General features: G+C 44.4%; 1 protein-coding gene across 4 annotated transcripts in view; it reads right to left on the bottom strand.

Moving 5' to 3' along the window:
- Positions 1-27,608, bottom strand: part of ARHGAP25 (Rho GTPase activating protein 25) — a 90,690-nt gene that overhangs the window by 23,925 nt on the left and 39,157 nt on the right. For 2 of the 4 annotated variants that reach the window (XM_003984077.6, XM_045054310.1), the window contains 3 exons: positions 24,984-25,183; positions 15,203-15,290; positions 9,853-9,969 (listed from right to left, as the gene is read on the bottom strand). In XM_003984077.6, the coding sequence (XP_003984126.3) occupies positions 9,853-9,969; positions 15,203-15,290; positions 24,984-25,183 (405 nt within the window). Of the gene's footprint in view, positions 1-3,351; positions 3,641-9,852; positions 9,970-15,202; positions 15,291-24,983; positions 25,184-27,608 lie in introns of those variants that run through there. The other 2 variants (XM_003984078.6, XM_019827315.3) reach the window with 2 other exon arrangements.

Genomic DNA, 27,608 nt, shown 5'->3' with positions numbered 1-27,608 from the left:
AGAAAAGGACCCTGTGCTTTCATCTAAAATGATGCTTTTTTGACCTGTGGGTTCCATCCCTTTGCAGCTCTTCTAGGACTTCACTCCCTCTCTTTTGTATCTTAAATATTTCTCTTTTTAGTTGAAAGAGCCCAGGTGAGTCTAAGTCTGCCAATTTATCAAACAATAACCTCCTACCCTAGCTCTCAAACAACCACTATTTGCCTTCCTTCTCTTCATCAGTACACTCATAAGAACATGTCTACTTCCATGCTCACAGACTCTACTTCTTTGCTTATCAAACTCTCCACCTCTCAACCCATCCAGTCTAGTTTCACCAGTTTGCATCTTTCCACCCAATCCACTCGATAAAATTTCCAGCGCCTTTCTAATCGCCAGACATGGCCTATGCTCATTCCACACCCCACTGGTCTTCCCTGAAGACTCATGATGGTATTGATTCTCCTTTCTCCTCATGATTCTCCTTTCTCCCGACATGATGACAAAATCATCGTTCTCATTCTATTCCCATTTGCCTCCTGGTTCCTCTGCAATCTCCTTTCCTGTGCTCCTTCCTCCACCTGCTCCTTTCCTGTGTCACTTTCCTGACATTCCAGCTTAGCTGTCCCCTCCCTCTAGACATTCTTTTTGAGGAAGGTCATATGATTCCATACATTTGGATATCACCTACAAATTGGTAACTTGTAAATCCACATGTCTGGGCCAGACCTACCTATCTTCTATCTATCTATCTATCTATCTATCTATCTATCTATCTATCATCTATTTATCCTTCCTCATTCAACATCTAATGGCAGTTCTCCCAGTGTCTTCTCCAGTCTCACTCTTGTCCCACCCCCAACACTCCCAAATTACTGCTTCTCCTGGAGCCTTCTTCCCAGGCAATAGCATTCAGTGAGTCAAGCACTCAAGCATCAGGCACTTTCCTAGTCATGGATAATACAAAACCATTAACACAAGGTACCTGCACTTGACAAACCCCATCAGCAAAAGTGTGAGTGTCGGGATTATCTGCAATATCCTCTTTTTCCCTCCAAGAAGATCAGCACTTTCTTTTCTTTTTTTATGTTTTATTTATTTTTGAGAAAGAGAGCATTAGCAGGGGAGGGGTAAAGAGAGAGGGGGACGGAGGACCCAAAGCGGGCTCTGGACTGACAGCAGTGAACCCTTTGTAGGGCTCGAACTCAAGAACTGTGAGATCATGACCCGAGCCAAAGTTTCAAAAGACTGAGACACCCAGGTGCCCCAGATCAGCACTTTCTAAATTAAACCATCTCTTCTCTGTCCTCGCTGCTACTCTCAAAATTATTGTGATGGTTGCTTTTGCAAGTCTGTTTCTTGCAAATTCCTTCCACTGGAATTCACAAAATCATTCGGCAAATACAGACTGAGTACCTGCCTCTTGGGTGGCTGGAGATTATTATAGAAGGAATGAAGAAAGGTCTTTGCTTTTGCAAACTCTGGAGCTAATACCCTTCCTTCTCCTCACCTTGAAACCTGATCTTCCTGCAGCAGAATTTCCAACTGTCTTCTCCTCAGAGGGAACCGATCCCTCTCTCTTCTGTGCACACAGAGCTACTTCTCATGTAGCTTAGTTTTAAACATGTCTCTCTTCCACTGGACTATGAGCTCCTCAAAGGCAGACAGCCTGTCTGGTTCACCATCTATTTTTATGTCCTGGCACAGAGCCTGGCACATGATGGGCCAGTCCTCGAAGAGCTGTCATCGGCTGTCTGCCATTCCTCTTGTCCTCCGCCCCTTCTCTCCTGAAAGTACTCGGATCAGCACTTCTCCAAACTTGCTCTGGTCAAGGAGATCAATGGCCTTTATGTTTTTAAAATCTAGGACTCAAATTCTCAGTCTTCCTCAGAACTGCTCTATCAGCACCATGTGACACAGAAAATCACCCCTTCTTGAGACACTTTTCACATGGCTTTTGGCACTCCCACTTGGTTCTCAATTTGTCTCATGGGCCATGCTTCCTCAGTCTCTTCAGATGATTCTTCCTTTTCTCCCTGACCTCTAAACGTTGGTGTCCCGGAACTTCCTTCCCCCATCCTCACGTGCTCCTTAGCACACCCACTGCTTTCACGTTACCCCTACAATGAAGACACCAAACCGCATACCTCCAGCCTGGAAATTCGTCAGAGCTATTCCCTCCAACAAGAAATGGGCACTATGGGCTGCAGAGACATCAGGACCAGCAGGAGAGAAAGAGCATCCTGATTTTCTTTAGTTTGTCTCAATCAGGCTTTGTCAATCTCCATCTCAGATCACATATGAGGAGTTTGGAGTACCTCCCTGGAACTCCAAAGACCCAATCCTGAGTTGCACGTACCTCTGACTTCTCAGCCCTGATCACCCCTTCTGATCCTGGGTGGACATGAAAAGGCTTAGACCCCAAGGGAACTAGGGAAGGAGGAAGACAGCAGACAGTGGTGTGGGAGGCCTTTGGAGACCATTCTCCACCCCAGGCTCCCCCATCATCGGCGCCATGCCTCCCAGGCTGCACCCGCTCCTTCAGGGAACTGGTGCCCCTGCTCTTCCTGCCTTGGCCAGCAAGTCATTTACTCAGAACAGCTCCTCACTCTGGACCAGTCACTATTAATAGAGGCATTGCCATTTTCATAGGTACAAATCTTAATTGATTAATTACAATATATAATGTAATAATTATTAATACATTTGATTAATTATACTAATTTTATGTGCCCTAAAAGTTTTCATGTGTGCTCTTGTTTAGTCCTCAGAAGAGCCCTACAAAATAGATATTATTGTTCCATTTTGCAGACTGATAAATTGAGACTTAGGTTAGGAATTTGTCCACTGTCATATTTGCCTTGTGATTCTAAATTCAACACTTTAATTTCTCTTGTTTAAAGCCAGTGGAATACAACTGTCTAGGTGAAACTTCAGACATCACTACGTCTCAAGGGGAAGAAGAAAGGCATAGGGGGCTGCCTAATCTCTGCTCATGGGCATCCTCCACCCTTTACTTCTAAGCCCCCTCCTCAGATTTGCTAGGCAGCCCCAGGACACTGAACTGCTTTAGGGAAGCGAAAGTGGAAGGATTAGCTGTCACCTCCTTTCTAACCTCATCCTCCCTTTCTGATCACACAGATGCTCCTAGTTTCAGGACAAGAGCTCCTCCCCCTACCCTGCCTCTGGTCCAGCCCAGGTGCCCAGAAGGGCCCGCCCCACCCCTGCCCCCCTTTCCCACTGGCCCAGAACTGATACCTGCCTCCCAGGGGCTCAGTTCCAGGACCATCCCCATCTCTGCAGGAGAGGGAAGGGGAGCTGGGCAAGTTTCTTTTGGTGGAAAAATTGAATCACAAAATAGGGACGAAATACCTTTCTTTCGGTGCTTGGGTGTTTTCTTCCTGAAATTCCAGCAAAAGAGCAGGGCCAGGGCAGGAAAGCCACAGCCCGAGTCCCACCGCGGCATCCTAAGAATATGAGGCATGGTGGGGGCCAAGGAATCACAGTCTCTGCAGAGCCAGCCTCACGCCTTCCCTCCTCTCCAACCTGGAAGAACCATCTTCTCTCGCTTCCAGATCAGCACATGCTTGTAAATACTGCTCAGGTTCTGACTCCAGGAAATCATGGGATCTGTCGGCACCTGCCCCTGGCCCTCCCTTCCTCCTTCCCACACCACTTCCCCTCCCCACTCACCTTTACACACATGAGTCTTGGCTTTTAAAGAGTGAACATAAAGCTGTCAGGGCCCGCAATAAAAATAAGTGCCTCCTTTTACTTAGCAGCTAATTGTCAACTGCCATTCAAGGGATACCGTGTAGGTGGGTTAAAAAAAAAAAATCCCCCACACAAGCCCTTACCAGCATTGCTCCATATATCAAAGTGTCTGGCAGGAACACAGGATTTCACTTAGTGTTGATGAAGCCAGCCCACTCTTCTCTGAGTGCATGTGCTTTCAGAGTTGTATGTGCTCAGTCAAGCCTTCAGAAAGAATGATCTTGGAGGTGGGTTGTTGGGCAAACTGAGATGATTGCCCCCCTCCCGTTGAGGAGATTTTAGCAAAGAGTGCAGCAACCCTGCCAGACGTACCCAGGAGACTTGAAATGGACTCTTAGCATCATGAAGGGACAGGTGGGGGCAGGGAAGGGTTGCCAGGAGGAGTAATGCCAGGATGCCGCCAGCCAAATGTTCATCCCTCCATTCACTCATAGGCTGGGAACAAAGGACTTGACTGACACCACATTCACCTTCCATGTCAAATTCACTCCCATGTCATGGCAATGTCACCTCTGAAACATTGTACAAACCTGCTCACTTGTCTCCATCTTCACCACCACCACCCTCATCTAAGCCACCTTAGGATGAAGACCAACATCGTTAGCAAGCTGTATTCACCTTCCTCTTACTCTAGAGTCTGTTCTCCTTTCTGTCACAGGACCTTGGTATATGCGATTCCTCTGACTGAGGAATATATTGTTCCTCTTTCCCCTCCTCTGCCTACTTAGCCTCCACTGACCCTTCAGATTTAAGCTGAATCATCACTAGTTCAGGGAAGCTTCCCTGAACTTCTTGACAAAGACATTTTCCCCCCACTGTGCATTATATGTTCTTCCTTCATGGTACTTTTCACAGCTGTAACATTATGGTTTGGGGGTTGATTCATTTCTGTGTCTTCTATTAGACTGTGAGCTCCTCGAGAGAGGGGACTTAGTCTTTTTCTCACTGTTGTACCCCCAGGGCTAGCACAGTGCTTGGCACAAGACACATGCTCAATAAATATTTGTTGAGTAAATGGATAAATAAATAACTGGCTTGTGTCTTGTGTTAGGATCTGGGGAGAGGGGGATTACCAAAAATAAGTAAAAATCATCCTTGGTAACGACCAGTTTAGCTCTAGCTAAAAGAAAAAGAATCAGAATACCTGGAATAACAATGAATCACAGACATACCACACTCCCACAGGCTAAACCCTGCTGTAGATTGTGAAATCATGCTCTGAAGGATGCAGACAACTTAAGAAATGAGAAGAAGGAAAGGAACCCACGGCATGTAAAAGCACAATGTTTATATACTCTATGCTTAGTGTTGGCAAACACACAGAGATGCTTAAAACATGGGACTTGCCCCAGGTCTTACAACCGGGTTGGTCAGAGAATAGCTAGGCACAATTCAGCGCAGTGCTTATATACCCAGCAGTAGCCTGAGAAAAAGACGGAGAGGCCAGCCTCCAGAGCAAGAGAGCAAAGCAGGTTCCCACTAAACAGCAATTTGCAATGTGGCCTGCCTGCTCCCTGGGAGTGGGACAGACACCTGGTTTCAGTGTGGGGATCCTGGAAGGACAGAGCCCTCCTACTCAGGGAGGAGGTGGTTTATAGAAAAGGGGGCAGCTGTGAGCCAGGGGACAAGTCACTAGAAGTCCAGATGTGATCACCTCTCTTCCCTTTCTTCTACTTAAATCAGGAAACCTTGGAATTACATCCAGAACTTATGGGAAAAAAATTAATCTAACTTTTCCAGTCAGGTCCTTTGGAAAGAATAGTGGGGGGAAAAAGAGATAAACTGGCTGGCTACGAAGGAAAAGGCTGGAAAAGCAAGGTGCACCAAGGTGGTGCTTTCCATTGTGATTTATAATAAGAAATGTATTTTTGGTCTTTCACCCATTTCCTGGCACAGACCTCCTAACTAAAACTCTTGGAATTTCCTGTGATGAGAGAGATAAAGGTATCTTTTATTATATTAATGAGGTGAGTTTTGAAAAGCACCTAAGATAAGGGACTAATTGACTAGCGGAACCAACTTAGTGATTCCTAGGTTAGAACATTCAGTCCCATCCCCTGATCTCCAGGGAGGGGTGAGGTGCTGGAGATTGAGTTCAATCACTAATGGCCCATGATTTAATCAATCATACAGATGCAATAAAGCCTCCATAAAAACCCAAAAGGATGGGGTTTGGAGAATTTCTGGGTTGATGCTATGTGGAGATTTGGAGAAGAGTGGTACTCCTGCAGACAGCCTTCACTGCACATCTCCTCCATGTGGCTGTTCTGAGTTATATCCTTTTATCATAAACTGATGACCTAATAAGTGAACTGATTTCCTCAATTCTGTGAGCCCCTCTAGCAAATTAATTGACCCCAAAGAGGGGATCATTGGAACCTCCAATCTACAGCCTTGGGTCAGAAGTACAAGTGACCATCTGGACTTGAATTTGGCACCTGAAATGCGTGGAAGGGGACACGTCCTGCAGGACTGAGCCCTTAGGCTGTGGAATCTGATGTTATCTCTAGGTAGATAGCGTCAGAGTTTAGTTAAATTGTAGGACATCCAGCTGGTGTCCAAGAATTTCTGGGACGTGTGGAGAAATACACTAGAATTGGTCACAGAATGGGACAAAGTGAGAGGAATGTTCAGAGCCAGCTATGAGGCAGGAGGAGCCAAGGGGGAAAAGTTGGATGTGCTGTGGGAACTATGTGGGCCATTTATCTTGTCAAGGGAGAAAGGGAGCCAGAAAGAGACTGGGGCAAAAAGGGTCTTAGCTCTGCAAAATTGTTACTAGAGTGACTTCTAGAACAGTTTGGACTCATTATCCGGGTCATACAAATGGACTACAGGCATCTGCAGTCGAATGCAGTTGAACACAAAATTATTCTGTCTGAACATTTTTCCAGGGAGAGTTTCCATAACTTTTATCAGATTCTTTAAGGGGTGTACAAACCATGAAGAGTTTCACCAAAGCTCACCATTACCACACTCGGAGGAGATCATTCTAGAGGCAGCAACCCATTGACCAAATAATTTCCCACATAGTCATTTAGCAAAGAAGAGAGCCAATGGGAGTAGAACATAGTACCAGCATAGGAAGAGAAGGCCATTCCTTCGCATCTACTGTGCCAGGCACTGTTTAGATTCTGGGATACCGCACTGAATGAAACAGAGAAAAAAATTCCTACAAAGTAGATTGAAGATTTCCTCCTAGCCAGGGGAGGCCAACTATGAACAAATGAGTGAAATATTTAGCATGTTATAATAGGGTAGTACTAAGAAGAGAAATTAAGCAGGAAAGAGAGATAGTGAGGGCTGGGGGTAGGGCAAGGAAGGGGTTCGATGTCAAATGGGATGATTGGGGGAAGGTTCACTGAGGTAATAATGTTTGAGCAAAGACTCGTAAAAAGCAAGGTACCAAACCACACAGCTACTTAGGGAAAGAGGATTCCAGACAGAGCAAACCGCAATGTGCCTGAGGCAGGAACATGCCTAGGGTATTTGGGGAAGAGCAAAAGAAGTCGGGGGACCATTGCTGTAATTCAGACAAGACAGAATGGTACGTCAACCAGGATGGTGGTAGTGGAGATGGTAAGAAGGGAGCAGACTCTGGGTGGGGAAAGCCATAGAAAGCTTCAGGAAGGGCTGGAAAGAGGCAGCAGCAACACATCTCAGTGACTTCCCAGTATTTCAGGGGGCATGCCCTGCAGACCTAGTGGACCGCAGACCAGAGGCACTTTACAAGGGGGACCAGCCTGTGATAAGAGCTGCCTACAGAGGTAGGAGACTCAGCCCCGCTCCTCGGCAGCTGGGCTCCTTGGACTAATCATCTATTTTCTCAGGACACCAGTTTCCTGACTTACAAACAGGAAGAGCAAATGTCTGGCTTGCCTCGTGGCCTCAGTCTTAAAATGCCGTCTCATCCTGAGATCTAGCATTCAGATTCCATGAGAGGCTTCAGAAACATCTGAAATGCCACGTCAGAGACAAATCCTGTTCTCTGAATAAGTAAATATGCTGTGCTCTTATTTCTCGTCCCTTGGACTTTCCCCTGACTGCAGGATTTATGCTTGACTTGCTTCTCAAGTGGTGGCCTTTTGAGGTGGGGTAAGGAAGAAATCCCCATGTAGATTAGGACTCAGTACAGCAGCTCATCATGGTAAGGCTGAGCCCAGCACCATATAAGGCACAGAGGCTGCTATAGTACAGAGACAGCATTTTGACTCAGAATAAGTGCATAATTAGGCAATGTCCACTACCCTTGTCAATGCAGGCTGCCTAAAGCGCTGGACTGAGGAAAGCAGGAAACGTCGATGGGGCTCACAGTCTTACAATCTGGGGCAATAAGGAGGGTCACAGCTAAGATTATCCAGGCTGAATGGTATACAAGAGAGCTTTCATAAATGAAAACCTCATCTTGGACTGATTAGCACAGTAAAAAAACATCGTATTTAGGAACTGGGAAATGGTTACTGAAAGGAGCCTATTCTTTTTGTAATACGATCCGGCTGCTCACGATGGCTGTGGCAAGCACTCTTGAGTTTGGGTGTCCTATCAGTAACTTCTCTCCCAGGCCCAGCAGGGCAGATCACCAGCTACAGGACCACCTCCCTGCCTCAGCTCCTGAGTCTGAAAGTGGTCTCCTGCCCCCAGCTATCCAGATGGATCCTCCTTCTCAGGAGTATGGAATGGGGTGGTGGAGGCTGAGCTCGGCCTCTGCTGTGCTCGAGAGAGAGGTACAGGAAAGCTGGGGCTGGCACAGCTGGATTGGGCCAGGAGTAAGTGCCAGAACGCTGCTAAGGACGCAAAAACAGGCAGGCAGAGAAAAGCAGAATGCGAAGCTGATGGGCCCCAGAGAAACTGACAGGGTAAGTTCTGGGCTGATGGTCCAGTTCTTGGGCCCTAATCTCTTGAGCCCTCTTACCACTTCTCCCTTGGTTTCTTTGAGTAGCTACTGTACCTACCCAGTAAATCTTTCTTTGTTGCCTAACATCATTGGATGAAATTTCTATTTTTTTGTAACCAAATAATCCCTGGAATGAGTTAATTAAGAGTATCTACCAACATGGGAAAACCCCTTTAGCTATAAAATAAAAGGTATTAAATTGTATATATTCCATGCTTGTCATTCTGAGGGAAAAAAAGAAATGTATATATGAATACCAACTGGATGGAAAACATAAAAATTCCTCTGCTGGCTGTAAGGGTGACTGTTTTCCCATATTTTTTCAGATTTCCACAAAATTGTTATGGTGCTCATAATTTTTTTTTAAAGCAACCATTGGGCAATCCAATAAATACTTAATATTTGAGCTGTAAGAGCCCCCCCCCCACCACCACTGCCATGATTTCCAGAATAACAGTCAGCACAGTTGATAAACAATTATATACAGTTATCCTGGAGCTGACACAAATACGTGCATTCCTAAAAAGTGGAAGGAAAGTGGTCAGTGGAGATCGCCCGTATCAGTTCTTCATGTTTTTATAAAAGGAAAAAACACACAGTGGATTCACTTGTTTGTTAATTGCAGATTTTTTTTTTTCATAGCGGTTTTTCCTCTAGTGCAGACCCAACACCAGGTTTCCCAGAAAACTCAAACACCTTGGTTATGGAACCCAGAAAACTGTTCACCCTGAATTCACCGAGAACCTGAGAGTCCGGACCCATCTCCTGAACCTCTCCCAGTCTGAGCGCCCCTACTCTGGCCAGCCACTCAACTGTCCTGTGTTGATCATCTCCTCTTAGCTTTCAGCATAGCTCTTGCCATCCATCCTCTGTGGCTCCACAAGGCCATAACCAGGCAGAATCATGGTGCCGCGGAATGTTGGTGCTGCCGGGGACTGGGGTCAACTGGTCCAACCCATCCATTTTACAAATGACAACACTGCAGCCCAGAGAGGAGAAAAGGCTGCTTCAGGGCATCACACACATTTGCAGATGAGGTACAAAGGGCTGCAGTCTGTCCAGCTAATCTAGAGTTGGCTCTCTGAGGTCACAGAGGGTGGGAAGCTAGATGCTTGGCAATGAGTGTGGCCTCAGAGTTGTCCTCTGGTGGTCTCCCCATCTTTGAGATGTCACAGACACCTGCCCAGGCAAGCCTGCAGGGTCCTTACCTCCAGAGGGTGTGCCAGCGACTCTCTTAAGGAATTTAACCCACTCCTCCATCTCCGCCTGAGAGCTGGCCATGAGGACATAGGAGTCCTGTCCAGTGCGACTCTGGTCCCATGAGGCTGGAGGAAGAAGTAACACTAATGAAGGTCTTCAAGTGGTAAGAGGCCAGGACAAGGAAAGTGAAGGGAAGCCAAACTTCAGCTGCTTCCTTGGTTCAATTAAACAACTAGTCAAACAACACAAAGCATTGTCTACTTATCCTCAAGGGAACTGAAGAGCTATGCACCCGAAACTCTAATTCTATAGATAAACCATTGAGCACCAGTGGTTTGCAACTGGGATGCCTTGGGCTGAGATCTGCTCCTATGGAGGAGAGAAGCCATTTCCTCCCAGAAAGGAAGAGGAAATTCAAGGGGCAATGTCAGTGTTAGAGGAAACAGGCTCAGCCTGTATGAGATGGACTTTAGTCCTTCACACCATCACAGACATTTTCCTAAGCTATTCATAAGCTCAGCTGTTGGGATGGGGAGGGTAACAGCAACTCAGAAAGGAGAGACAATGAGCACATGTGTGTCTTCCTCACAAAATCAGTGCTTCCTATCCAGAATTTCTACTCTCCTGCCTACACAAGGCGTTGCACATGGTAGGTTATCCATAGATAGCTGATGGACAAATGAATTTTATTAAGACTTTCCTTACAATTTTCAATTTAAACCCATGATTATTCACAGACATATGTAATGTTTCCTGGGTTCTTGTTACCAAATGCATAAAAGGGTGGTGGAATTGACAAGGGGGTGGAGCAAGGAGAGGCTACCAAGAGAAAGAAAGGAAAAGTGACAAAAAGAAAAATTGGGAAAGAGAGGGAGAAGTGAGGGGGCAGAAAATCCTCTAACATAGGTCTTGGGAAGGATAAGAACATAACAGCAGCCTCTTTCAATGACAGGATACTATTAAATTTCAAAGTGTCTGTGTAAACATCAACCCATTCTTCTCACAATGTCAGGGCATTTCTCTCAAAAAAAAAAAAAAAAAAGCCTGTCCTGGCACCCCAGTTGTGCCCAAACCTGTATATTCTTGCAGGGCAACAAAAGACTTTCAAATTCCCTTTGGTTTCCTTACAAAGCCTATCTTAATATCACTGAGCTCCACCTTCTTTTATGCTTTGGGACAACCTGATTCTGAATCCATCTTATCATTGGCTCATCAGCTCTTTTGACCAGAACAGTCAGTCCATGAGGCCCTGACTATTCCTGTGAGCTAGGTGTTTCCAGAAGTAAAATGAGAAGTAAAAAGTGTTCAGAGCAAAAGTAAAGAATCCAGTAAGAATCACAATATCCCTTTGAAATAGAATGGGCTCTAGTATCATTTCAACTCTACAGCTAATGGAACTCAAGTCCAGAGATGCAAAGAGACCTGCCCATTGGAACCCAGTAAGTTACCACCAAACTCAAGGCAAGGCCCCTGGTCCTTCTCCCAATAATTGCCACTAGCCCTTACTGCTTTCAATTTGACCTTGGCCAAAATTTATCTGGTACTCTTCTCCACCATAATACCTATTCTCCACTCTATTGTGTTATCAAAAACATGCCTTTTCAGTTTATCTTGATTCCTGGGAGATCTTTTAGTTTTGTCATTAGTTTTGTCTCTACTTCATTGAGATACATCCAGCTCTCAGGATGCTCCTGAATGGCCAGGGCTTATTTGGACTGACCTTTCTGGTCAAAAAAGCCAATGACCTGATAACAGGATGGATTCTGGTCCCAAAGGGTGAAAAAAGGTGAAGCTCCATGATATTACATAGGCTCAAGAGATCAAAACCAAAGAGAATTCAAAAATCTCATGTTGCCCTACAAAACAATTAATGTTGGGCACATTGGAGTGCCTGCTCTGTTCAAAATGATAAGTGAACCACAACCATCCCCACCTCAATCAGAATTTTTTCTCTTTCTTTCCTTTAATCTTTTCCATTGTGCTTATTCCATCATAAAAACTATTCCATTTACTCATTTATTTGGTTTGTTGTCAGTCTTCCCCATCAGACTGTAACCTGCATGTAGGCTGTTTTCTTCTCTTCTGGATTCCCAATTCCTACAATAATGCCTGGTTCATAGCAGGTACTCAATAAACTTGTTGTAACAACCCACAAGGCAGTATAAGAATTAAACGCAACAGAAGGAATAAAACTCTCTATCCCTGATGACTTCCTTTGGGTGGAAGGAGAACAGTTTATTCTGCTAGAGGTAAGTAGGGAGAAGGAAGCTTGTCCTAAATTTTTGCCTTCCCCAAATAAAAAAAACATAGCATGAATACAGTGAAAGTCTTCTCCATGGCCTTTGTGCAACTGACACTGGTGATCACAGAGAGAGGGCCCTGAGTAGGAAGGCCATTTCCTATGCCAGCACTGGCCCCTGAAATCATCCTGCATAAGAGCAGGACAAAAAGAAGAACTAAACATTCTCTACATCATAATACAAAAGGTGCCTCACTTTAAGTTGGGTGAAGACTTGAGGATCATGGCTCCTTCAGGAAAATGGTTCCCTACCTTATTATTGCCTTAGAATTGTTTGTTCTGATGAGATGTATGTACATGCAGATGCATGTGCATCAGGAGACCACAGCAAGTATAACTGATAATGAAAAGCTAGATCTTCCCACCCTAGCACAGCAATCTTCAACGGTTTTGGGCTTTTGGTGCAAAGCCCACCACGAATTTGCAGCCAGAGCTCTTGGTAGGGCTACCCTTGACAGAAAATTCAGGCTCTGGGACACATGTTACCATGGATGGTTGCATCCCACACATTATTCTGGGAAAGGGGCCCTAGGACTAGAAGAAACTTGTGGGAAAAGAAGGGGGATTTCTCAGAGAGGAGAGCCTGAAAAAAAATAAACTCTTCCTTTGAGGAGGAAGAGAGATGGAAAGACCTTCAGATAAAAAAAGCAAAAGAGAAGGGTGCCTGGGTGGCTCAGTCAGTTAGGCGTCCGACTTCAGCTCAGGTCATGATCTCACAGTTTGTGGGTTCGAGCCCTGCATCGGTCTCTGTGCTGACAGCTCAGAGCCTAGAGCCTGCTTCGGGTTCTGTGTCTCCCTCTCTCTCTGCCCCTCCCCCACTCTCACTTTGTCTCACTCTGTCTCTCAAAAATAAATAAATGTAATAAAAATTTCTTTTTTAAAAAGCAAAAGAAAAGTGGTTTATATATACAATGGAATACTACTTGGCAATGAGAAAGAATGAAATCCTGCCATTTGCAACAATGTGGATGGAAGTGGAGGGTCTTATGCTAAGTGAAATAAGTCAATCAGAGGAAGACAGATATCATATGTTTTCACTCATATGTTTTAGAACTTGAGAAACTTACACAGGACCATGGGGGAAGGGAAGGGGAAAAAATAATTTCAAACAGTGAGGCAGGCAAACCATAAGAGACTCTTGAATGCGAAGAACAAACTGAAGGTTGATGGGGTGGGGGGGCAGTGGAGGGGAGAAATGAGTGATGGGCATTGAGGAGCCCACTTGTTGGGATGAGCACTGGGTGTTGTATGTAAGCGTGAATTACAGGAATCTACTCCCAAAACCAAGAGCACACTGTATACACTGTATGTTAGCTAACTTGACAATACATACAATACAATACAATACAATACAATACAATACAATACAATGCAATAAAAAAGCAAAGGAGTGCCCATTGGGTAGGAGGCCAACTAGGAAGAGCTGAACTTAAAAAAAATGTTTTTCTTTGTTTTCTATAGTAATAGCCAATTTTAGGATTGATTTCTACATTATAATTTCCTTTAGTTATCTCTCAAATAACAAACATTTATAAGGTACTATCTATTAGTCACTATACTCAGTGTGCCCAATATACTTTTCATCAGCCCTCACTGTCATCATCATTGTCCCCATTTCACAGATAAAGAAACAGAGACAGGAAGAAATTAAATAACTTGATCACAGTTACACAAATAGAAAGCGGCAGGGCCAGGATTTGGAGCTGGGTGGCATGGCTACAGACCGGGCACTCTCAACTCATTGCTATGTTGGCTTCCTTGTCATTTCTTATGCACACGGCTGCCTTGCGTGAGTGGTAAGGAGGCAGTTAAGGGAAGGAGAGCCCACTCAGGGGACTCGTAGCCTCCCCTGCTGTGTCAGCCTGGCTGCATAGCCATACCAGCAGTTCTGGAGTTCCCGGTGGGGCTGGGGCCGGCAAAGGAGCAAGAGACAGGGGGAAGCAGAAATATATTTGGTACACTTGGTATAGTGACTGATACAGAGTTAGTGCCATGTAAATGTTTGGTATTTGGGGGATAACTAGAGGAAATTATAATGTAGAAATCAATCCTAAAACTGGCTATTACTATAGAAAACAAAGAAAAACAAGTTGTTGTTTTTTTAAGTTCAGCTCTTCCCAGGTGGTCTCCTTTCCAAACTGCACTCCTTTGCTTTTTTATCTGACGGTCTATCCATCTCTCCTCCTCCTCAGAGGAAGAGTTGCATGCTAGGCTCACACAAACACGGATTCCCCTTGAGACAAAGACAGCCTCCCCTTGCCCCAGATGTATTTGAGGAAGGTAACTCTAGCCTGGGAAAAAGCACCCTCTAGTGCGCTGCTAACACGCACAATAGGTGAATTTCAGCACCTGATATGTATCAAGTGCTCAGTAATTTGGGGCTGTCATTTCTTATTAGGTCATGTTGAACCATATGTGACTACTGACTGTAGACCATTTTTGACCTACCAAAATGACAGTTTCACATCACTCAATTTATATTTTAACTATTTTTTTAAATTTCTGATTCTTTTTTTTTTTCCTAATGTTTATTTTTGAGACAGAAACAGAGACAGTGCGAGCAGGGGAGGGGGAGAGAGAGAGGGAGACACAGAATCCGAAGCAGGCTTCAGGTTCTGAGCTGACATCACAGAGACCGACGCAGGGCTTGAACACACAGACCATGAGATCATAACCTGAGCCAAACGGGCGCTTACCGACTGAGCCACCCAGGGGCCCCATATTTTAACTATTAATTTTAGTGTCCCACTCAGCTTCAAAACCGAGCTCCTTTCAGTGAGCGGGAATGATGTACTTTTCCGAGCAGTGTCCCAGGGCCTAGGGAACACCTGGCTGCAAGCGTGCACTGACGAAAGACTTCCAGGGTTGTACCAAGTATGTGCCCACTTAGTTTGCCTGCAGGCTAATGAACTAGTATAGGTTCATTAACTATATACAGAACAACTATGCATTCTTACTAGGTTGGTTGGTTAGCTGGTTGACAGACTCAGCCTTGACTTCTAGGATCCAGAAGTAAGATGGGAATATAATGTACCTCTGTCCCCACTTTGGTTGCCTACCTGGAATGACTTCAAAGACAAACTTCCCCGCTTCTTCTGGGTTTGTGGCGATCTCCTTGATCGTACTTCCTGGTAAATACATGCAACCCTGAAAGAGCAAAAGTTAGCTCCTTAAGATAAAGCAGCAATTTGGTCACCTATAAACTAAAATTAAGTTGAAGGACAGATAGGATAATGGCGGGATAGGTGAGGGAGATAGGTGGAAAGGAACGTGAAAAGCTAGCATCCCAGTTTTGAATGGGGCCCTTCTGCTATTCAGGTCTCTGTCAAGTTAAGTGACAGCTATCTGAGAGTAAGCTAGGTGCCTCGAGAGAAAAGAACAAATCTTGACAGAAGAATGAGGGGAAAGGGTGTCATCGCTGACACCTGTCTCCTCGTACTTTTCCAACCACCTGACTTCCTGGCCAAACCAGACATCTGGTCTTTGTAAGCAGGGCAGAGACTAGTAGGCCTTGCAGAGATAGTATGCAGAGGTAGTGTGGCGTACCATTCTACCTGCCCGGCTGCCAGGGATTCCACTGGGGGCCCAACCACAGGTAACCATTCAAGAAGATGGGGGTACTTAGTAGCAGCAAGAGCTGCTGAGCAGCACATCCCAAGTGGCTGCCCCTTTGCTAAGCACCTTGAATGTATCATTCATTCAGTCTTTGCAACAATCCTCCCAGCAAGGTATCGTTACGCACATTTACAGGTGAGGAAACTGGGAATCAGAAAGGTTCTATGGCATTTGCCCAATGTCACAGAGCTAGTAAGTGACAAAATGGTAATTCAACTCAGAAGTGAGTTAAAGCTGAGGTGGTGGGGACCCATCAGCTCAACGGCCCCTGGAAGGGGGGAGGAGGATCATGGACCCATGGCAGAGAGTGAGGGCGCGAAGGGCATGTGGCCTCTTCTATGCGAATATGTTGTCAGAAACACAAGTCACTTCCAGCATGTGTTTGCTCTGTGCTCTACCTCTCACAGGGCATGGTCACATGCACTATCTCATTAGATTCCCACAACAACTCCATATCAGAAGCATGGCAAAACTTGTCACTTCTCTTTTGTAGATGAGGAAACCAATGCTTTGGAAGTCTAAGTGACTACACAAAGGGACACAGCTTATTTGTAGGAATTGTCAGAATTTCTCACTGGCCATGATAGCAGTGTGTCTGATGCTAGCTGGGTAAACATACGTGTCTTTGGAACAGAGTGTGAATGGACAGGATTGGCATCAAAGAATCTATTAAAATCAAAAACAAGCAGAGATCAGCCTTGAAAATTCCATGAGCAAATAAAACCCATTTAGTCATACAAACAAGGTTCCATTTCACTGACTTTGCAAGACAAACTTGACCTGGATCGTTTCTTGCTTATGCCTCTGGAAATCATAAGCAAAACTTGAGCTGTAATCACTGACCAATTCCCTATCATTTAAGGAAATTCTAACATTGTAAGTAATCACTGTGAAGAATAAACAGTCACTGCTTTCTCACTTAAAAAGCTGCTTTATAACAATATATCCCTGAGCTTCAGTCCATGTTTTGGTTTCAGAACTTCCAGTTTGCAAACTGTCTTTTTGGTGTGTACACAGTAAACTTTTACTAATTACTACTTTGGTGATGTATTGGTTTTACTTCTGTTATTTCCGAACTTTTGACAGTCTTAACAAACTCTCAGATCAGCTCAGGAGCCTGAAAGAACAAATGTTTCTTGAGAGTCTAGAAATAAAAATGTCTAAGACTGAGTGAGAAAAAGAGTAGAAGAAAAAGAAGAAGAAGAAAAAGAGGAGGAGGAGGAATAAGACAGAAGAGGAAGAGTAGAAGTGGAGGATGGGGTGGAGGAAGAGGGAGAAGGAGGAAAAGAAAAAGAAAAAATATCTATAAAAGGGAATTCCGCATTTTTCTACATTTCTCTAATTTTATTACTTAAAAATAACTCCCACCTACATGATCATCATCATCTTTAAATAATATCAATGACCTCAGAAAAAAAAAATGACCGTGAGATTGTGCAGCTGGCCTACTTTGCATGAGTTATGGCATTAGAATAAAAAGTTGTATTATTTTTTTAATTTTTTTAATGTTTATTTATTTTTGAGAGAAAGAGAGAGAGAGACAGAGCATAAGCAGGGGAGGGGCAGAGAGAGAGGGAGACAGAATCTGAAGCAGGCTCCAGACTCCAAGCTGTCAGCCCAGAGCCCAGTGCGGGGCTCGAACACACAGACCACAACATCATGACCTGAGCTGAGATCAGACACTTAACCAACTGAGCCACCCAGGCACCCCAAAAGCTGTATTATTTTTAAACAAGAAAGAGCACTGCCTGGCAGGAGAAAAGGAAAGTATAATTTCAGAAGTGTCTGCCTCTTCTAAATACCTCTCTACGCTATTATTTGATATGCCCAAATCACCTTCATCCCAAAACAGTAAAAATAAAATACAAAATATATTAGTACCATTTATTGAACAGTTACTAGGTGCCAGGCTCTGTGCTAAATGCTCTAAATACACTATCATATCAAATCTTCATAAAAACTCTGTGAAGGGCAGACTGTTGTTTTCCCCAATGCAGAGATGAAGTAAGGGTCAGAGAGGTTACTGAGCTGATCCAAGATCACAAAGCGAGTTAATAGGAAAGTTGTGATTCAAATCCCAGTCAGTGGAATTTCAGAATGACAAGTGAGGCTTTACTTACAAGTCCCACTTACTTGCTGGAAGAAATAACCATCAGTTAAACTTATTCCCACCAAGACATAAATGAAAAACTGCAAGCCCTTCCTCATCTTTAAAAAAAAATTTTTTTAGGGGCGCCTGGGTGGCTTGGTTGGTTAAGTGTCCGACTTCTGCTCAGGTCATGATCTCACGGTCCATGAGTTCGAGCCCCACGTCGGGCTCTGTGCTGACAGCTCAGAGCCTGGAGCCTGTTTCAGATTCTGTGTCTCCCTCTCTCTCTGCCCCTCCCCTGTTCATGCTCTGTCTCTCTCTGTCTCAAAAATAAATAAACGTTAAAATTTTTTTTATTTAAAAAAATTTTTAATGTTTATTATTTATTTTTGAGAGAGAGAGAGAGAGAGAGAGAGAGAGAGACAGAGTGCAAGCAGGGGAGGGTTAGAGAGAGACACACACACACAGAATCAAAGCAGGCTCCAGGCTCTGAGCTGTCAGCACAGAGCCCGACACAGGGCTCGAACCCACAAACCGTGAGATCATGACCTGAGCTGAAAGTCGGACTCTCAACTGACTGAGCCATCCAGGTGCCGCTAGCCCTTTCTCAGCTTGAGCACAAGAGCCCTGAACATCATAAATGAAGAGAGGAGAGTGGGAAGCGGTAACCAAGACAGTAGTGGTGGTGGGGACACATGGGGAGGAGGGAAATGGCCCCAGGCAGGGAAGGGACCAAACTGTCCCTTTCACCTGCACAGCCAGTCGACTGGGGTGGACTCTGTACAAAGATGGAAGGAGGTGGGCATGTGTGCTGGAGGCCACAAGTCCTAGGGCAATGAAGCAGAGTGGACAGCCTGGCAGTGGTGTGCTCACAGCAGCTCACAAGAACAAACTGTTACATTCTCAAGAACAATGTGAGCCAGCTGTTAACCACAGCTGGTATCAAAAGTTAAATTCTATAAGCTTACAATGAACTATTTTATTTTTTAAAAAAAAGGTAATACTCAGAATTCATAGTTTCCTAATTATTTATTAGATTTTACTATTATTTCTGTATGTGAGGTTATTTACATCTATCTGTGCAGTAAAAGTACTGTGAAACATTGTGCTTCGCATGTCTCTTCTCAACTCTGTGTTCAGTGATGTCATGTTGGCAGCTTGAATCAGCCATGATGGGGCATTTACACCACAGATATTGGCTAATGCTGCATCATTATCAGCTCACCACCAGAAAGCCTTTTGTGAAACACTTTCCCACCACTGACAGACAGCCACCTGCGGGAACGTCCCAGAAAGCCGGGAGATGACCCAAGGGGACAACTAATCGAGGATTGTCTAGAACCATCATTGTAGTAGGGACTTGAGGGCAGTTTGCTGAGGTTCTGTTTTAAACAGTTTCCCCAACAAAGAACCTTTGGGAATGAGTTCTATGAAGGTAAGTTATAGACTTACAGAGCATTGTGCTGTTTAAAGCTGGACAGACCTTGCTGAGACCTCAGGGGAAGAAAATGCACTTAGACTGCCTTCTGTTGAGCCCCAAGCTTCCCGGGGAGTATGCACAAGAGTCTGTCATATAGGTTCCATAATTTATTTAGTCATTCTCCTTTGTTGGACATTAGGTTCAAAGTTTCTCATTATAAACAGCACTGCATGTATCTTATTTCTTTTGGATCACTTCCTAAAACCAAACTGACTTGGTGTAAGCATATGATATTTTTTGTCACTCTTAGAAATCTGGCCAAAAGGGTTTTCTAGAAAGTTTTGCCAACTTTTTTGCATATCATCAATGTACATGAGAGCCTTTTTCATCTGAATGCTCCAAGATCACTGGGGTTTCTGTTTGAGATTTTTAAAGGAATAGAATGTGTGCGTGTTCTTTTTGAATTTACAACTAATTTAGGGCCGCCTGGGTGACTCGGTCGGTTAAATCTCCAACCTCAACTTCAGCTCAGGTCATGATCTTGCAATTCATGAATTTGAGCCCCATGTTGGGCTCTGTGCTGACAGGTCAGAGCCTGGGGCCTGCTTCAGCTCAGCATCCAACTTCAGCTCAGGTCAGGATCTTGCAGTTTGTGGGTTTGGGCCCCACAATAGGCTCTGTGCTGACAAGTCAGAGTCTGGAGCCTGCTCAGGATTCTGTGCCTCCCTTTCTCCCTCTGCCTCTCCCCCGCTCATGCTCTGTGTCTCTCTCTCTCAAAAATAAATAAACATCAAAAAAATTTTAATAAAAATAAATAAATTTATAACTAATTTATACCTTTGTTATAGAAAAATTAGAAAATGGACAAAAAAGAGGAAAATTAAAAATTGTGTGAAATTCCAGTTCTCAAAGATAACCACTATTAACGGGTCTGTGTATTTCTTTCCCAGCCTTTTTCCATAAATACAGATTCATTATTTTTTCCCTCAATAATGGGATTAGTACATACATCATCCCCTGATGTAAACTGGCTTTTTCTGGTTTTTGTTTTCAAAGCAATATTATGGATATCTTCCTATTTCAAAAAATATAAATTTAGGACACAAACAGCAGAATTGTATTCTATTGTATAAATATATAAAAATTCCTTGATATAACTTAGCCCCTACTACTGGGCATTGTTTTCAATATCACTATTAAAAACAATACGGTGGTAAAAATCTGTACAGGGATTTTTAATTATCCACATCAGTCTTAAGCAAACACTTTGGTTAAATTCCTGGAATCAGAAATGCAAGGTCTAAGATTTTGCAAAAATTTTTAAGTCTGTTTATTTATTTATTTATTTATTTATTTATTTATTTATTTATTAGAATTCCAAGCAGGCTCCGTGCTATCAACACAGAGCCCTACGCAGGGCTTGAACCCACTAATCATGAAATCATGACCTGTGACAAAACCAAGAATTGGATGCTTAACTGACTGAGCCACCCAGGTGCACTGAAGAGTTTGCATTTTTAAAAAGGCATGTATTACACTCCAGAAAGGTTGTACAGATTTTCATTTTCATCAGCTGTGCATTATAATTCCTGTTCCCTGTCCTTACCAACACTGAAATTTCTGTAAAATCTTTGTTAATTTGTTAAGGGGATAGTGATGCCTTGTTAGATTACATTGCATGTCTTTAATTATTACTGAGACTGAATTTTTTATATACACGTATTGGCTCTTATATTTCTTTGGTAAATTGTCTATTTGTGTCATTTGCTCATTTTTCTATTGAACTATTTGGACTTTTAAAAATAGATTTGAAAGAATATTTTAAATATTAAGAATATTTGTTTATGATATTCATATATATAATATTTTCTTCCTTATTATTTGCCTTTTCACTTTATGATGTTGGTTTTTAAGATACAGACATCTTTAGTTATGCAATTAAATTAGTCTTTCCCATGTGCTGTCTTTGTTGCTTATGCTATGCTTAAAAAACACCTGCCTTCCAAAGATTATGCAGATAACTGCATTTTCTTCTAGGATTTTTATAACTTTTTTTTTTTACATTTAAGTCTTTAGTCTATCCAGAATCATGAATGGTATGAAACATAGCATAGAAATATACCTTTACTTTTTTCCAAGAATTTAGCTAATGTCTGTAACTTTTATGCCATTTCTAGATGTTTGCAATGTCTATGAATCTCAAAACAACATTAAATGATAGCAATTAACAAGTACTTTATTCTTTGGGGGGCGCCTGGGTGGCTCAGTTGGTTAAGCGTCCAACTTCAGCTCAGATCAGGATCTTGCAGTTTGTGGGTTCGGGCCCCACAATAGGCTCTGTGCTGACAAGTCAGAGCCTGGAGCCTGCTTTGGATTCTGTGTCTCCCTCTCTCTCTGCCTCTCCCCTGTTCATGCTCTGTCTCTCTCTGTCTCAAAAATAAACAATAAAAACATTTTTTTAAAAAAGTACTCTATTTTTAAATTTGTTTTTTAGTTTATTTATTTTGAGAGAGAGAGAGAGAGAGAGAGAGAGAGAGAGAGTGTGTGTGTGTGTGAGCAGGGGAGGGGCTGAGACAGAGAGGGAGAGAGAAAGAATCCCAAGAAGGCTCCACACTGTCAGCACAGAGCCCAGCACGGGGCCCGAACCCACGAACTGTGAGATCATGACCTGAGCTAAAACCAAGAGCTGGCCGCTTAACTGACTGAACCACCCAGGCACCCCAAAAGTACCTTATTTTTAATAGATTTTCCTTTACCTTAATGAAATAATTATGGATATAAAGCAGACAAGGATGCCCAGTTAACTCTTATTTGTAATAATAATATAAAAACATCAGCCCAAATAAATTATAGAATGTCCATACAATAGACTGTTCAGCCACCATTAAGAATTATACTGTAGAAGAATATTTAATAATAACTTATGACTTATCATTAATTTTTAAATTAAAGAATATTATTATACTAATTTGTATTTAAATAAGTGAGTTTCTTTTTTTTTTTTAATTTTTTTTTCAACGTTTATTTATTTTTGGGACAGAGAGAGAGAGCATGAACGGGCGAGGGGCAGAGAGAGAGGGAGACACAGAATCAGAAACAGGCTCCAGGCTCTGAGCCATCAGCCCAGAGCCCGACGCGGGGCTCGAACTCACAGACCGCGAGATCGTGACCTGGCTGAAGTCGGACGCTTAACCGACTGCGCCACCCAGGCGCCCCAGAATAAGTGAGTTTCTAATTATATATTATAGAAAGAACTAGAAGAAGTGAGGATTTAGGTGGTTATTTCTTGTTAATGGGATAATTTTCATTTTCTGCTTTGTGTTCTCTGCATCTCCCAAATTTTCTGCCATGCACACAGATAGCTTTTGTGATAAAAAAAAAAATCTATATAAAATAAAATCTTTCTAATACATTATCATCTTACTCCTAAAAGCTTTTAAAAACTTTTTATAACTGAAATGAGTAATTGATTTTATCAAATGCTTCTTGCAGCCACAATTTAGGGATTGCGTAGTTTTTCCTTATTTGACTTATTGATCTCACCCTATTGATCTCAACCTATTGATCATATTGTATTAACAGATTTCCTTTAGGAAAAAAAAAACATAGTTGGCATCCTAGAAGAAGCTTTACCTAATTATCCTAGGCTACTTTAATCCTGAGAGGATTTTGAGTTCCCTCCTTCAGAAGTAAAGGAGAGAAGCTAGGACCTCCAATAATTTGTTTCACCCTTGACATCAGTTTATGTTTTCACAAAACAGTTTTTTACACATGCTTCATATTATTTTGAGCCTGTGATAAGTGCAGGCCAGGTATGATTGTATCATTTTACAAAAGAAGAAAGAAGGACCCAGAACAATGAAATAATCACATGGCCAGACAGCAGAAGAGCCAGGAAAAGAACCCAAGCTTGGACATATGACACCTCTCACCGTCTACACCCCGTGGAAATAAACCCCACTGAGCTATCCTTTCTGCTGATCTGGGAAGGCTAATGTATTAGTGCCGCCTCCCTCAATCTGCACAGGGGAAGACTTCCTACATCGGCTACTCACCATCACCTTAGCCTATAATTGCTTGGTTCTGATAGGGCCTGGGTTGTTCGTAAAGTAAAAGAAAGTCTGGCTACCAGGCACAGGATACTGAGCAAGAACCCAATCTGTGGTGGGGTCTCTGGCCCTTCTCCAACCTTTGCAGTGACCGACACCCACAGCCCTCAAATGGAGGGCCTGCTTAACCAGGTGCTGCTGATGTGTCACAGATCCCGAAGCTTATTCTTAAAGAGAACTGCACTCTCCCAAAATGACTGTCTAGTTTCTTTACATACCCTGCCATCCATCCTAAATATCCTTACCCTTCTTGGGGCTTTTTTTCTGAATCCAGAAGGTTCTGGAATCTGTCTTCCCGAATAGGCTCCTTCTGGCCAACCCCGCTCTTCCACCTCCACAAACATGAACTCTAGATGGGGTGACCAGTCATCCTGGTTGCTCCAAGACATGCAGTTTATACCTGGGGTCCCAGGATAATTGCTAATGGCACCCCCTTTCACTTTCATGCACTACTTTGGCCATGAGGAATCACTAGTCCCAAGATTTAGGACCAAAGTCCTCTCTGACCCCATCCATTCCATCTGGAAATCCATTCCATCTGGAAGTTCTGTTTGCTGTACTTTCAAAGTATACCCAGAACCTGATCATCTTCCTCTAGCCCACAGTTCCCACCGACATTCTAAATGACACAACTTCTCACCTAGATTAGCACCATGCCTCCTGCCTCTGGCCCTGAATCTATTTTGAACACCACAGCCAGAGCCATCTTTTTACAACATAAGCCAAAGAATATCCCCTTTCTTCCCCATAGCCCAGTGCTTCCCCATAGCCCTCAGTGTAGTGGTCTTCTTTGCTATCTGCACTGTGACCCTCAAGTCTGCCCTCCCCTCTCTGACCCCATCTCATTCCCTAGTTCCGTTGCCTCCATGTTGACTCCTTGCTATTCCCAATGCACAGCAGACATGTTCCACCTTCGGGCCTTTGCACTGCTTTTCCTCTCTGCCTGAAGCCCTCTTTCCCCAGAGACCCACCTGACTAATTGCCTCTCTTCCGCAGCCACACTGACCACCCTTTGTAAAATTGTACCACATCCCCCAAATGGTTGATCTCTCCTTAACTCATTTTTTTTTCCTTGGAACTAGTTGTTTCTTAACAAGCCACATACTCTCCTTATTTATTACTTTCTGTCTTTCCCCTTATCTTCTAATTTCTACATGCAGGGACTTTTATCTGTTTTACTCACTGGTTGATTTCAAGTATCCAGAACAACCTGTCCAGAACATCCTGGACATATGTACCTATGTCCAGTACATAACTGATGTTCAATAAATACTGGTCGATCGAACAAACCAATTCTCTGAACACAAATCCACTCTCTGAGCCCTCATACACCGCGACCCCTCCAAGACCATGTCGCCCGCCTTGACTTGAGGGCTGCGGTTGGGAAGCTCCTCAGTGCGCACCCCCGGTCTTGGCCGTGGAGGATCACCTGTCATCTCTGCGACTCAGTTTACCTGCCTAAAAACTGGTGGAAAGGAGAAAGGGAACACTTCTCGGATGGATGCGGGTCCAGTCCCAGGGAGAAGGCCTGCGGGTGCCTCCCCCACCTGCGTGCGCACACAGGGGAGCCCTGCCAACAGGGACCAACAGCCTAGCCGGTCTGGTACCTGCGGCTTCACGTCCTCTTCGTCCTTGTAGTAGTAGAGCTGCTGTGCCCTCAGCACAAAGTATCTCTGCTGCCAGTTCTTCACGATGGACCTCTGCTTCTTCAGCCAGCCCATCTTGATGGGCCTCTCCAGCGGGTTGGGGGCGGACGGCTGGTGGAGGGCGGCCATCTGCTCGCCGGTCATCACGCTCCTGGACCGAGCTGTGGAGAGGAACAGACAGGCAGGCTGGCTGAGGGACATGAAGCGGCGTGCAGAGAGGGTGGGCGCCGAGGCCACAGAGGGAGCCCCAGGGGGCCGAGTCCCAGTCAGGCCGGGCTCACGGCGCCGGGCTTGCAGGAGGGACGAAGCCCCGAACCCCCAAGGGGCAGCCGAGGGGCCTGCTCAGGACGCGGGCTGGCCGGGGACAGGGAAGCCGGAGGCAGCCGGAGGCCCGATGCGTAAGAAGTCCGGAGCCCGAGGCCGGCCCCGTCATTCTGCAAAGAGAAAGGCTGGCTGGAGCCTTCTGAAGAGGAAGTGGCCGCAGCATCTGACAAAAGGTGCTTCCTTTTTCCTGCGTGGGAGTCGGTATCTGACAAGAGAGAAAACAGTGCCCGCTCGGAGGGTTGGGGGACTCCCACGCAGCTGCAGAGGCAGCCGGAAGCTGGCCGGGCACTGTCCCCAGGGCAGGAGCTGGCGCACCCGCTGGGACCTCGCGTCGTCCGGCAGCGTGCCTCCCCAGCAGGCCCCGAACCCCCTGCCCAGTCTACGCCCCCAACGTGCAGGAAGCTGGCACCTCCTTGAATGCTCCTGCCCAGTGTCCCTGAGTGCCGCTCTGTCCCCTGCCCTCTGAGAGTGTTTACAGCCCTTTATGCTCCACCAGGGGCCTCACTGTAGCTGCCTTCCTACCACAGGATCAGCCAGAGGGGCCCTTCCATGCGCTGACGACACACAAGCACTGGAAAGGAAAATGAAATCTGCCAGCGGAAAACAGCAGGGGAATTTGAATTCAGACCCTCAACCCTTGGTATCTCGCAGTTGGTTTTTGTTTTCACACCAGAGCTCTGTTGTCACTGGATCAGATCCAAGTGTCCACAGCTTGTCTCCAAGGTAACTCCGGGGTGGGATAACTGTCTCCTTTCTTTCCCTCCCCAGCAATCCATCAGCAGGCCTGTGGTCCTGCTGAACATATCCTCTGAGCCCCACCTCCCTTCTTTCCTGCCAGTTCTACAGTGCCCTTCTACAGAGTTCCACCACATCAGAGTGCCATCCTGGCTACATGCTGCCAGCCCCCAGTGCCTGCACTCCTATCCTTGATGGAAGAAGTCTCTGTCTTACAGCCCCTTTCTTCAGCTTTTGCAGGTCCGTGGAACATTCTTGACGCAGCTGAATGCAGCCAACTTCACTCTTGCCCATTTCACCCGGCCTGGTTGGAGACTAGCTCTTCCTTTTCTGGCTCTTGGACGCTTGAGTACATTACACAACTTCTCTGAGCCTCAGTTTCCTTGCTTGTTAACAGGATAATAATTCTATGGAATTATCGTGGTGATTAAACAAGCTAACATATATAAATATATATAACTTGGATAGTACCTGGTCCAAAGTCAGCTAAAGTCACTTGTTAGTTTTATTAACAGGTGACATTACTTCCTGCTACAAGGTTGGAGATCATCTCTGACAGCTTCCTAAACTTCCCTCTGCATTTGAGAATGTTGCTCTGTAATCAACTTCTTCTCTTCCTTCATTCCTATCTTTAACGCATTGAATCGACAACTTTTCCTATTGCTTTTGACTCCTTTCTTTCTATCTCCTTCTAGGCCTGTGGTTTTCAAACTTTATCTATGCTCATGGCATACTTCCGGATACCAGAATTTCATATGACATCACAGACTAATTGTATTCAGAGTTATCCCCCTATTTACATGTTTTACCCTTCAGTCCTGTATTGCTGTCTCCAGAGGACTCTATTCCCTTGATCCTCACAAGGAGCCTCTGTTCCTGTCACATACATTGTAACTTGCAGTGACCCCTCACCTCCCACTAGAGATTGGAGAGATCATAGCATGTGGTACACCAGGGGACAAAGCATACTTGATTCTTCCTCCTTTTAGACAGATATCATCTTAACAGTGCAGAAACTCAGTTGCAGAAAAAAGTCATTTGACATTTTGATGCCAATTTGGCAGCATGCTTGCAAAGGGTTTGCTTTGTATCAGTGTGTCCTAGCACCCCAGTTAAGAATTTTATCTTAGGAGCATCCGAGTGGCTCAGTCAGTTAAGCAGCCAACTCTTAATTTCGGCTCAGGTTATGATCTCATGGTTAGTGAGATGGAGCCCCACGTTGGGCTCTGTGCTAAGGGCTCTGGGCGGAGCCTGCTTAGGATTCTCTCTTACCCTCTCTCTGCCCCTCACCCACTCATGCTCTTTCTCTCTCTCAAAATAAACATTAAAAAAAAAAAGAATTTTATCTTAGATCTTGCTCTTCAGTTAACCACTGTCTTCATGATCTTCCAATCTTCCACCTGTCACTCAAAGAACAGCCACTCTGAGGCTAGTCACGTACTGTAAGTCTGCGTAAATGATCTAAAAGAATGATAGGAGGGTCTTGGCAAGAATACAATGGGAGGAAGGAATTTGAGGAACTGTATA

The sequence above is a fragment of the Felis catus genome, chromosome A3 (assembly GCF_018350175.1).
Source record: "Felis catus isolate Fca126 chromosome A3, F.catus_Fca126_mat1.0, whole genome shotgun sequence".
Lineage (NCBI taxonomy): Eukaryota > Metazoa > Chordata > Mammalia > Carnivora > Felidae > Felis > Felis catus.
This window is presented reverse-complemented; position numbering and strand designations above follow the sequence as displayed.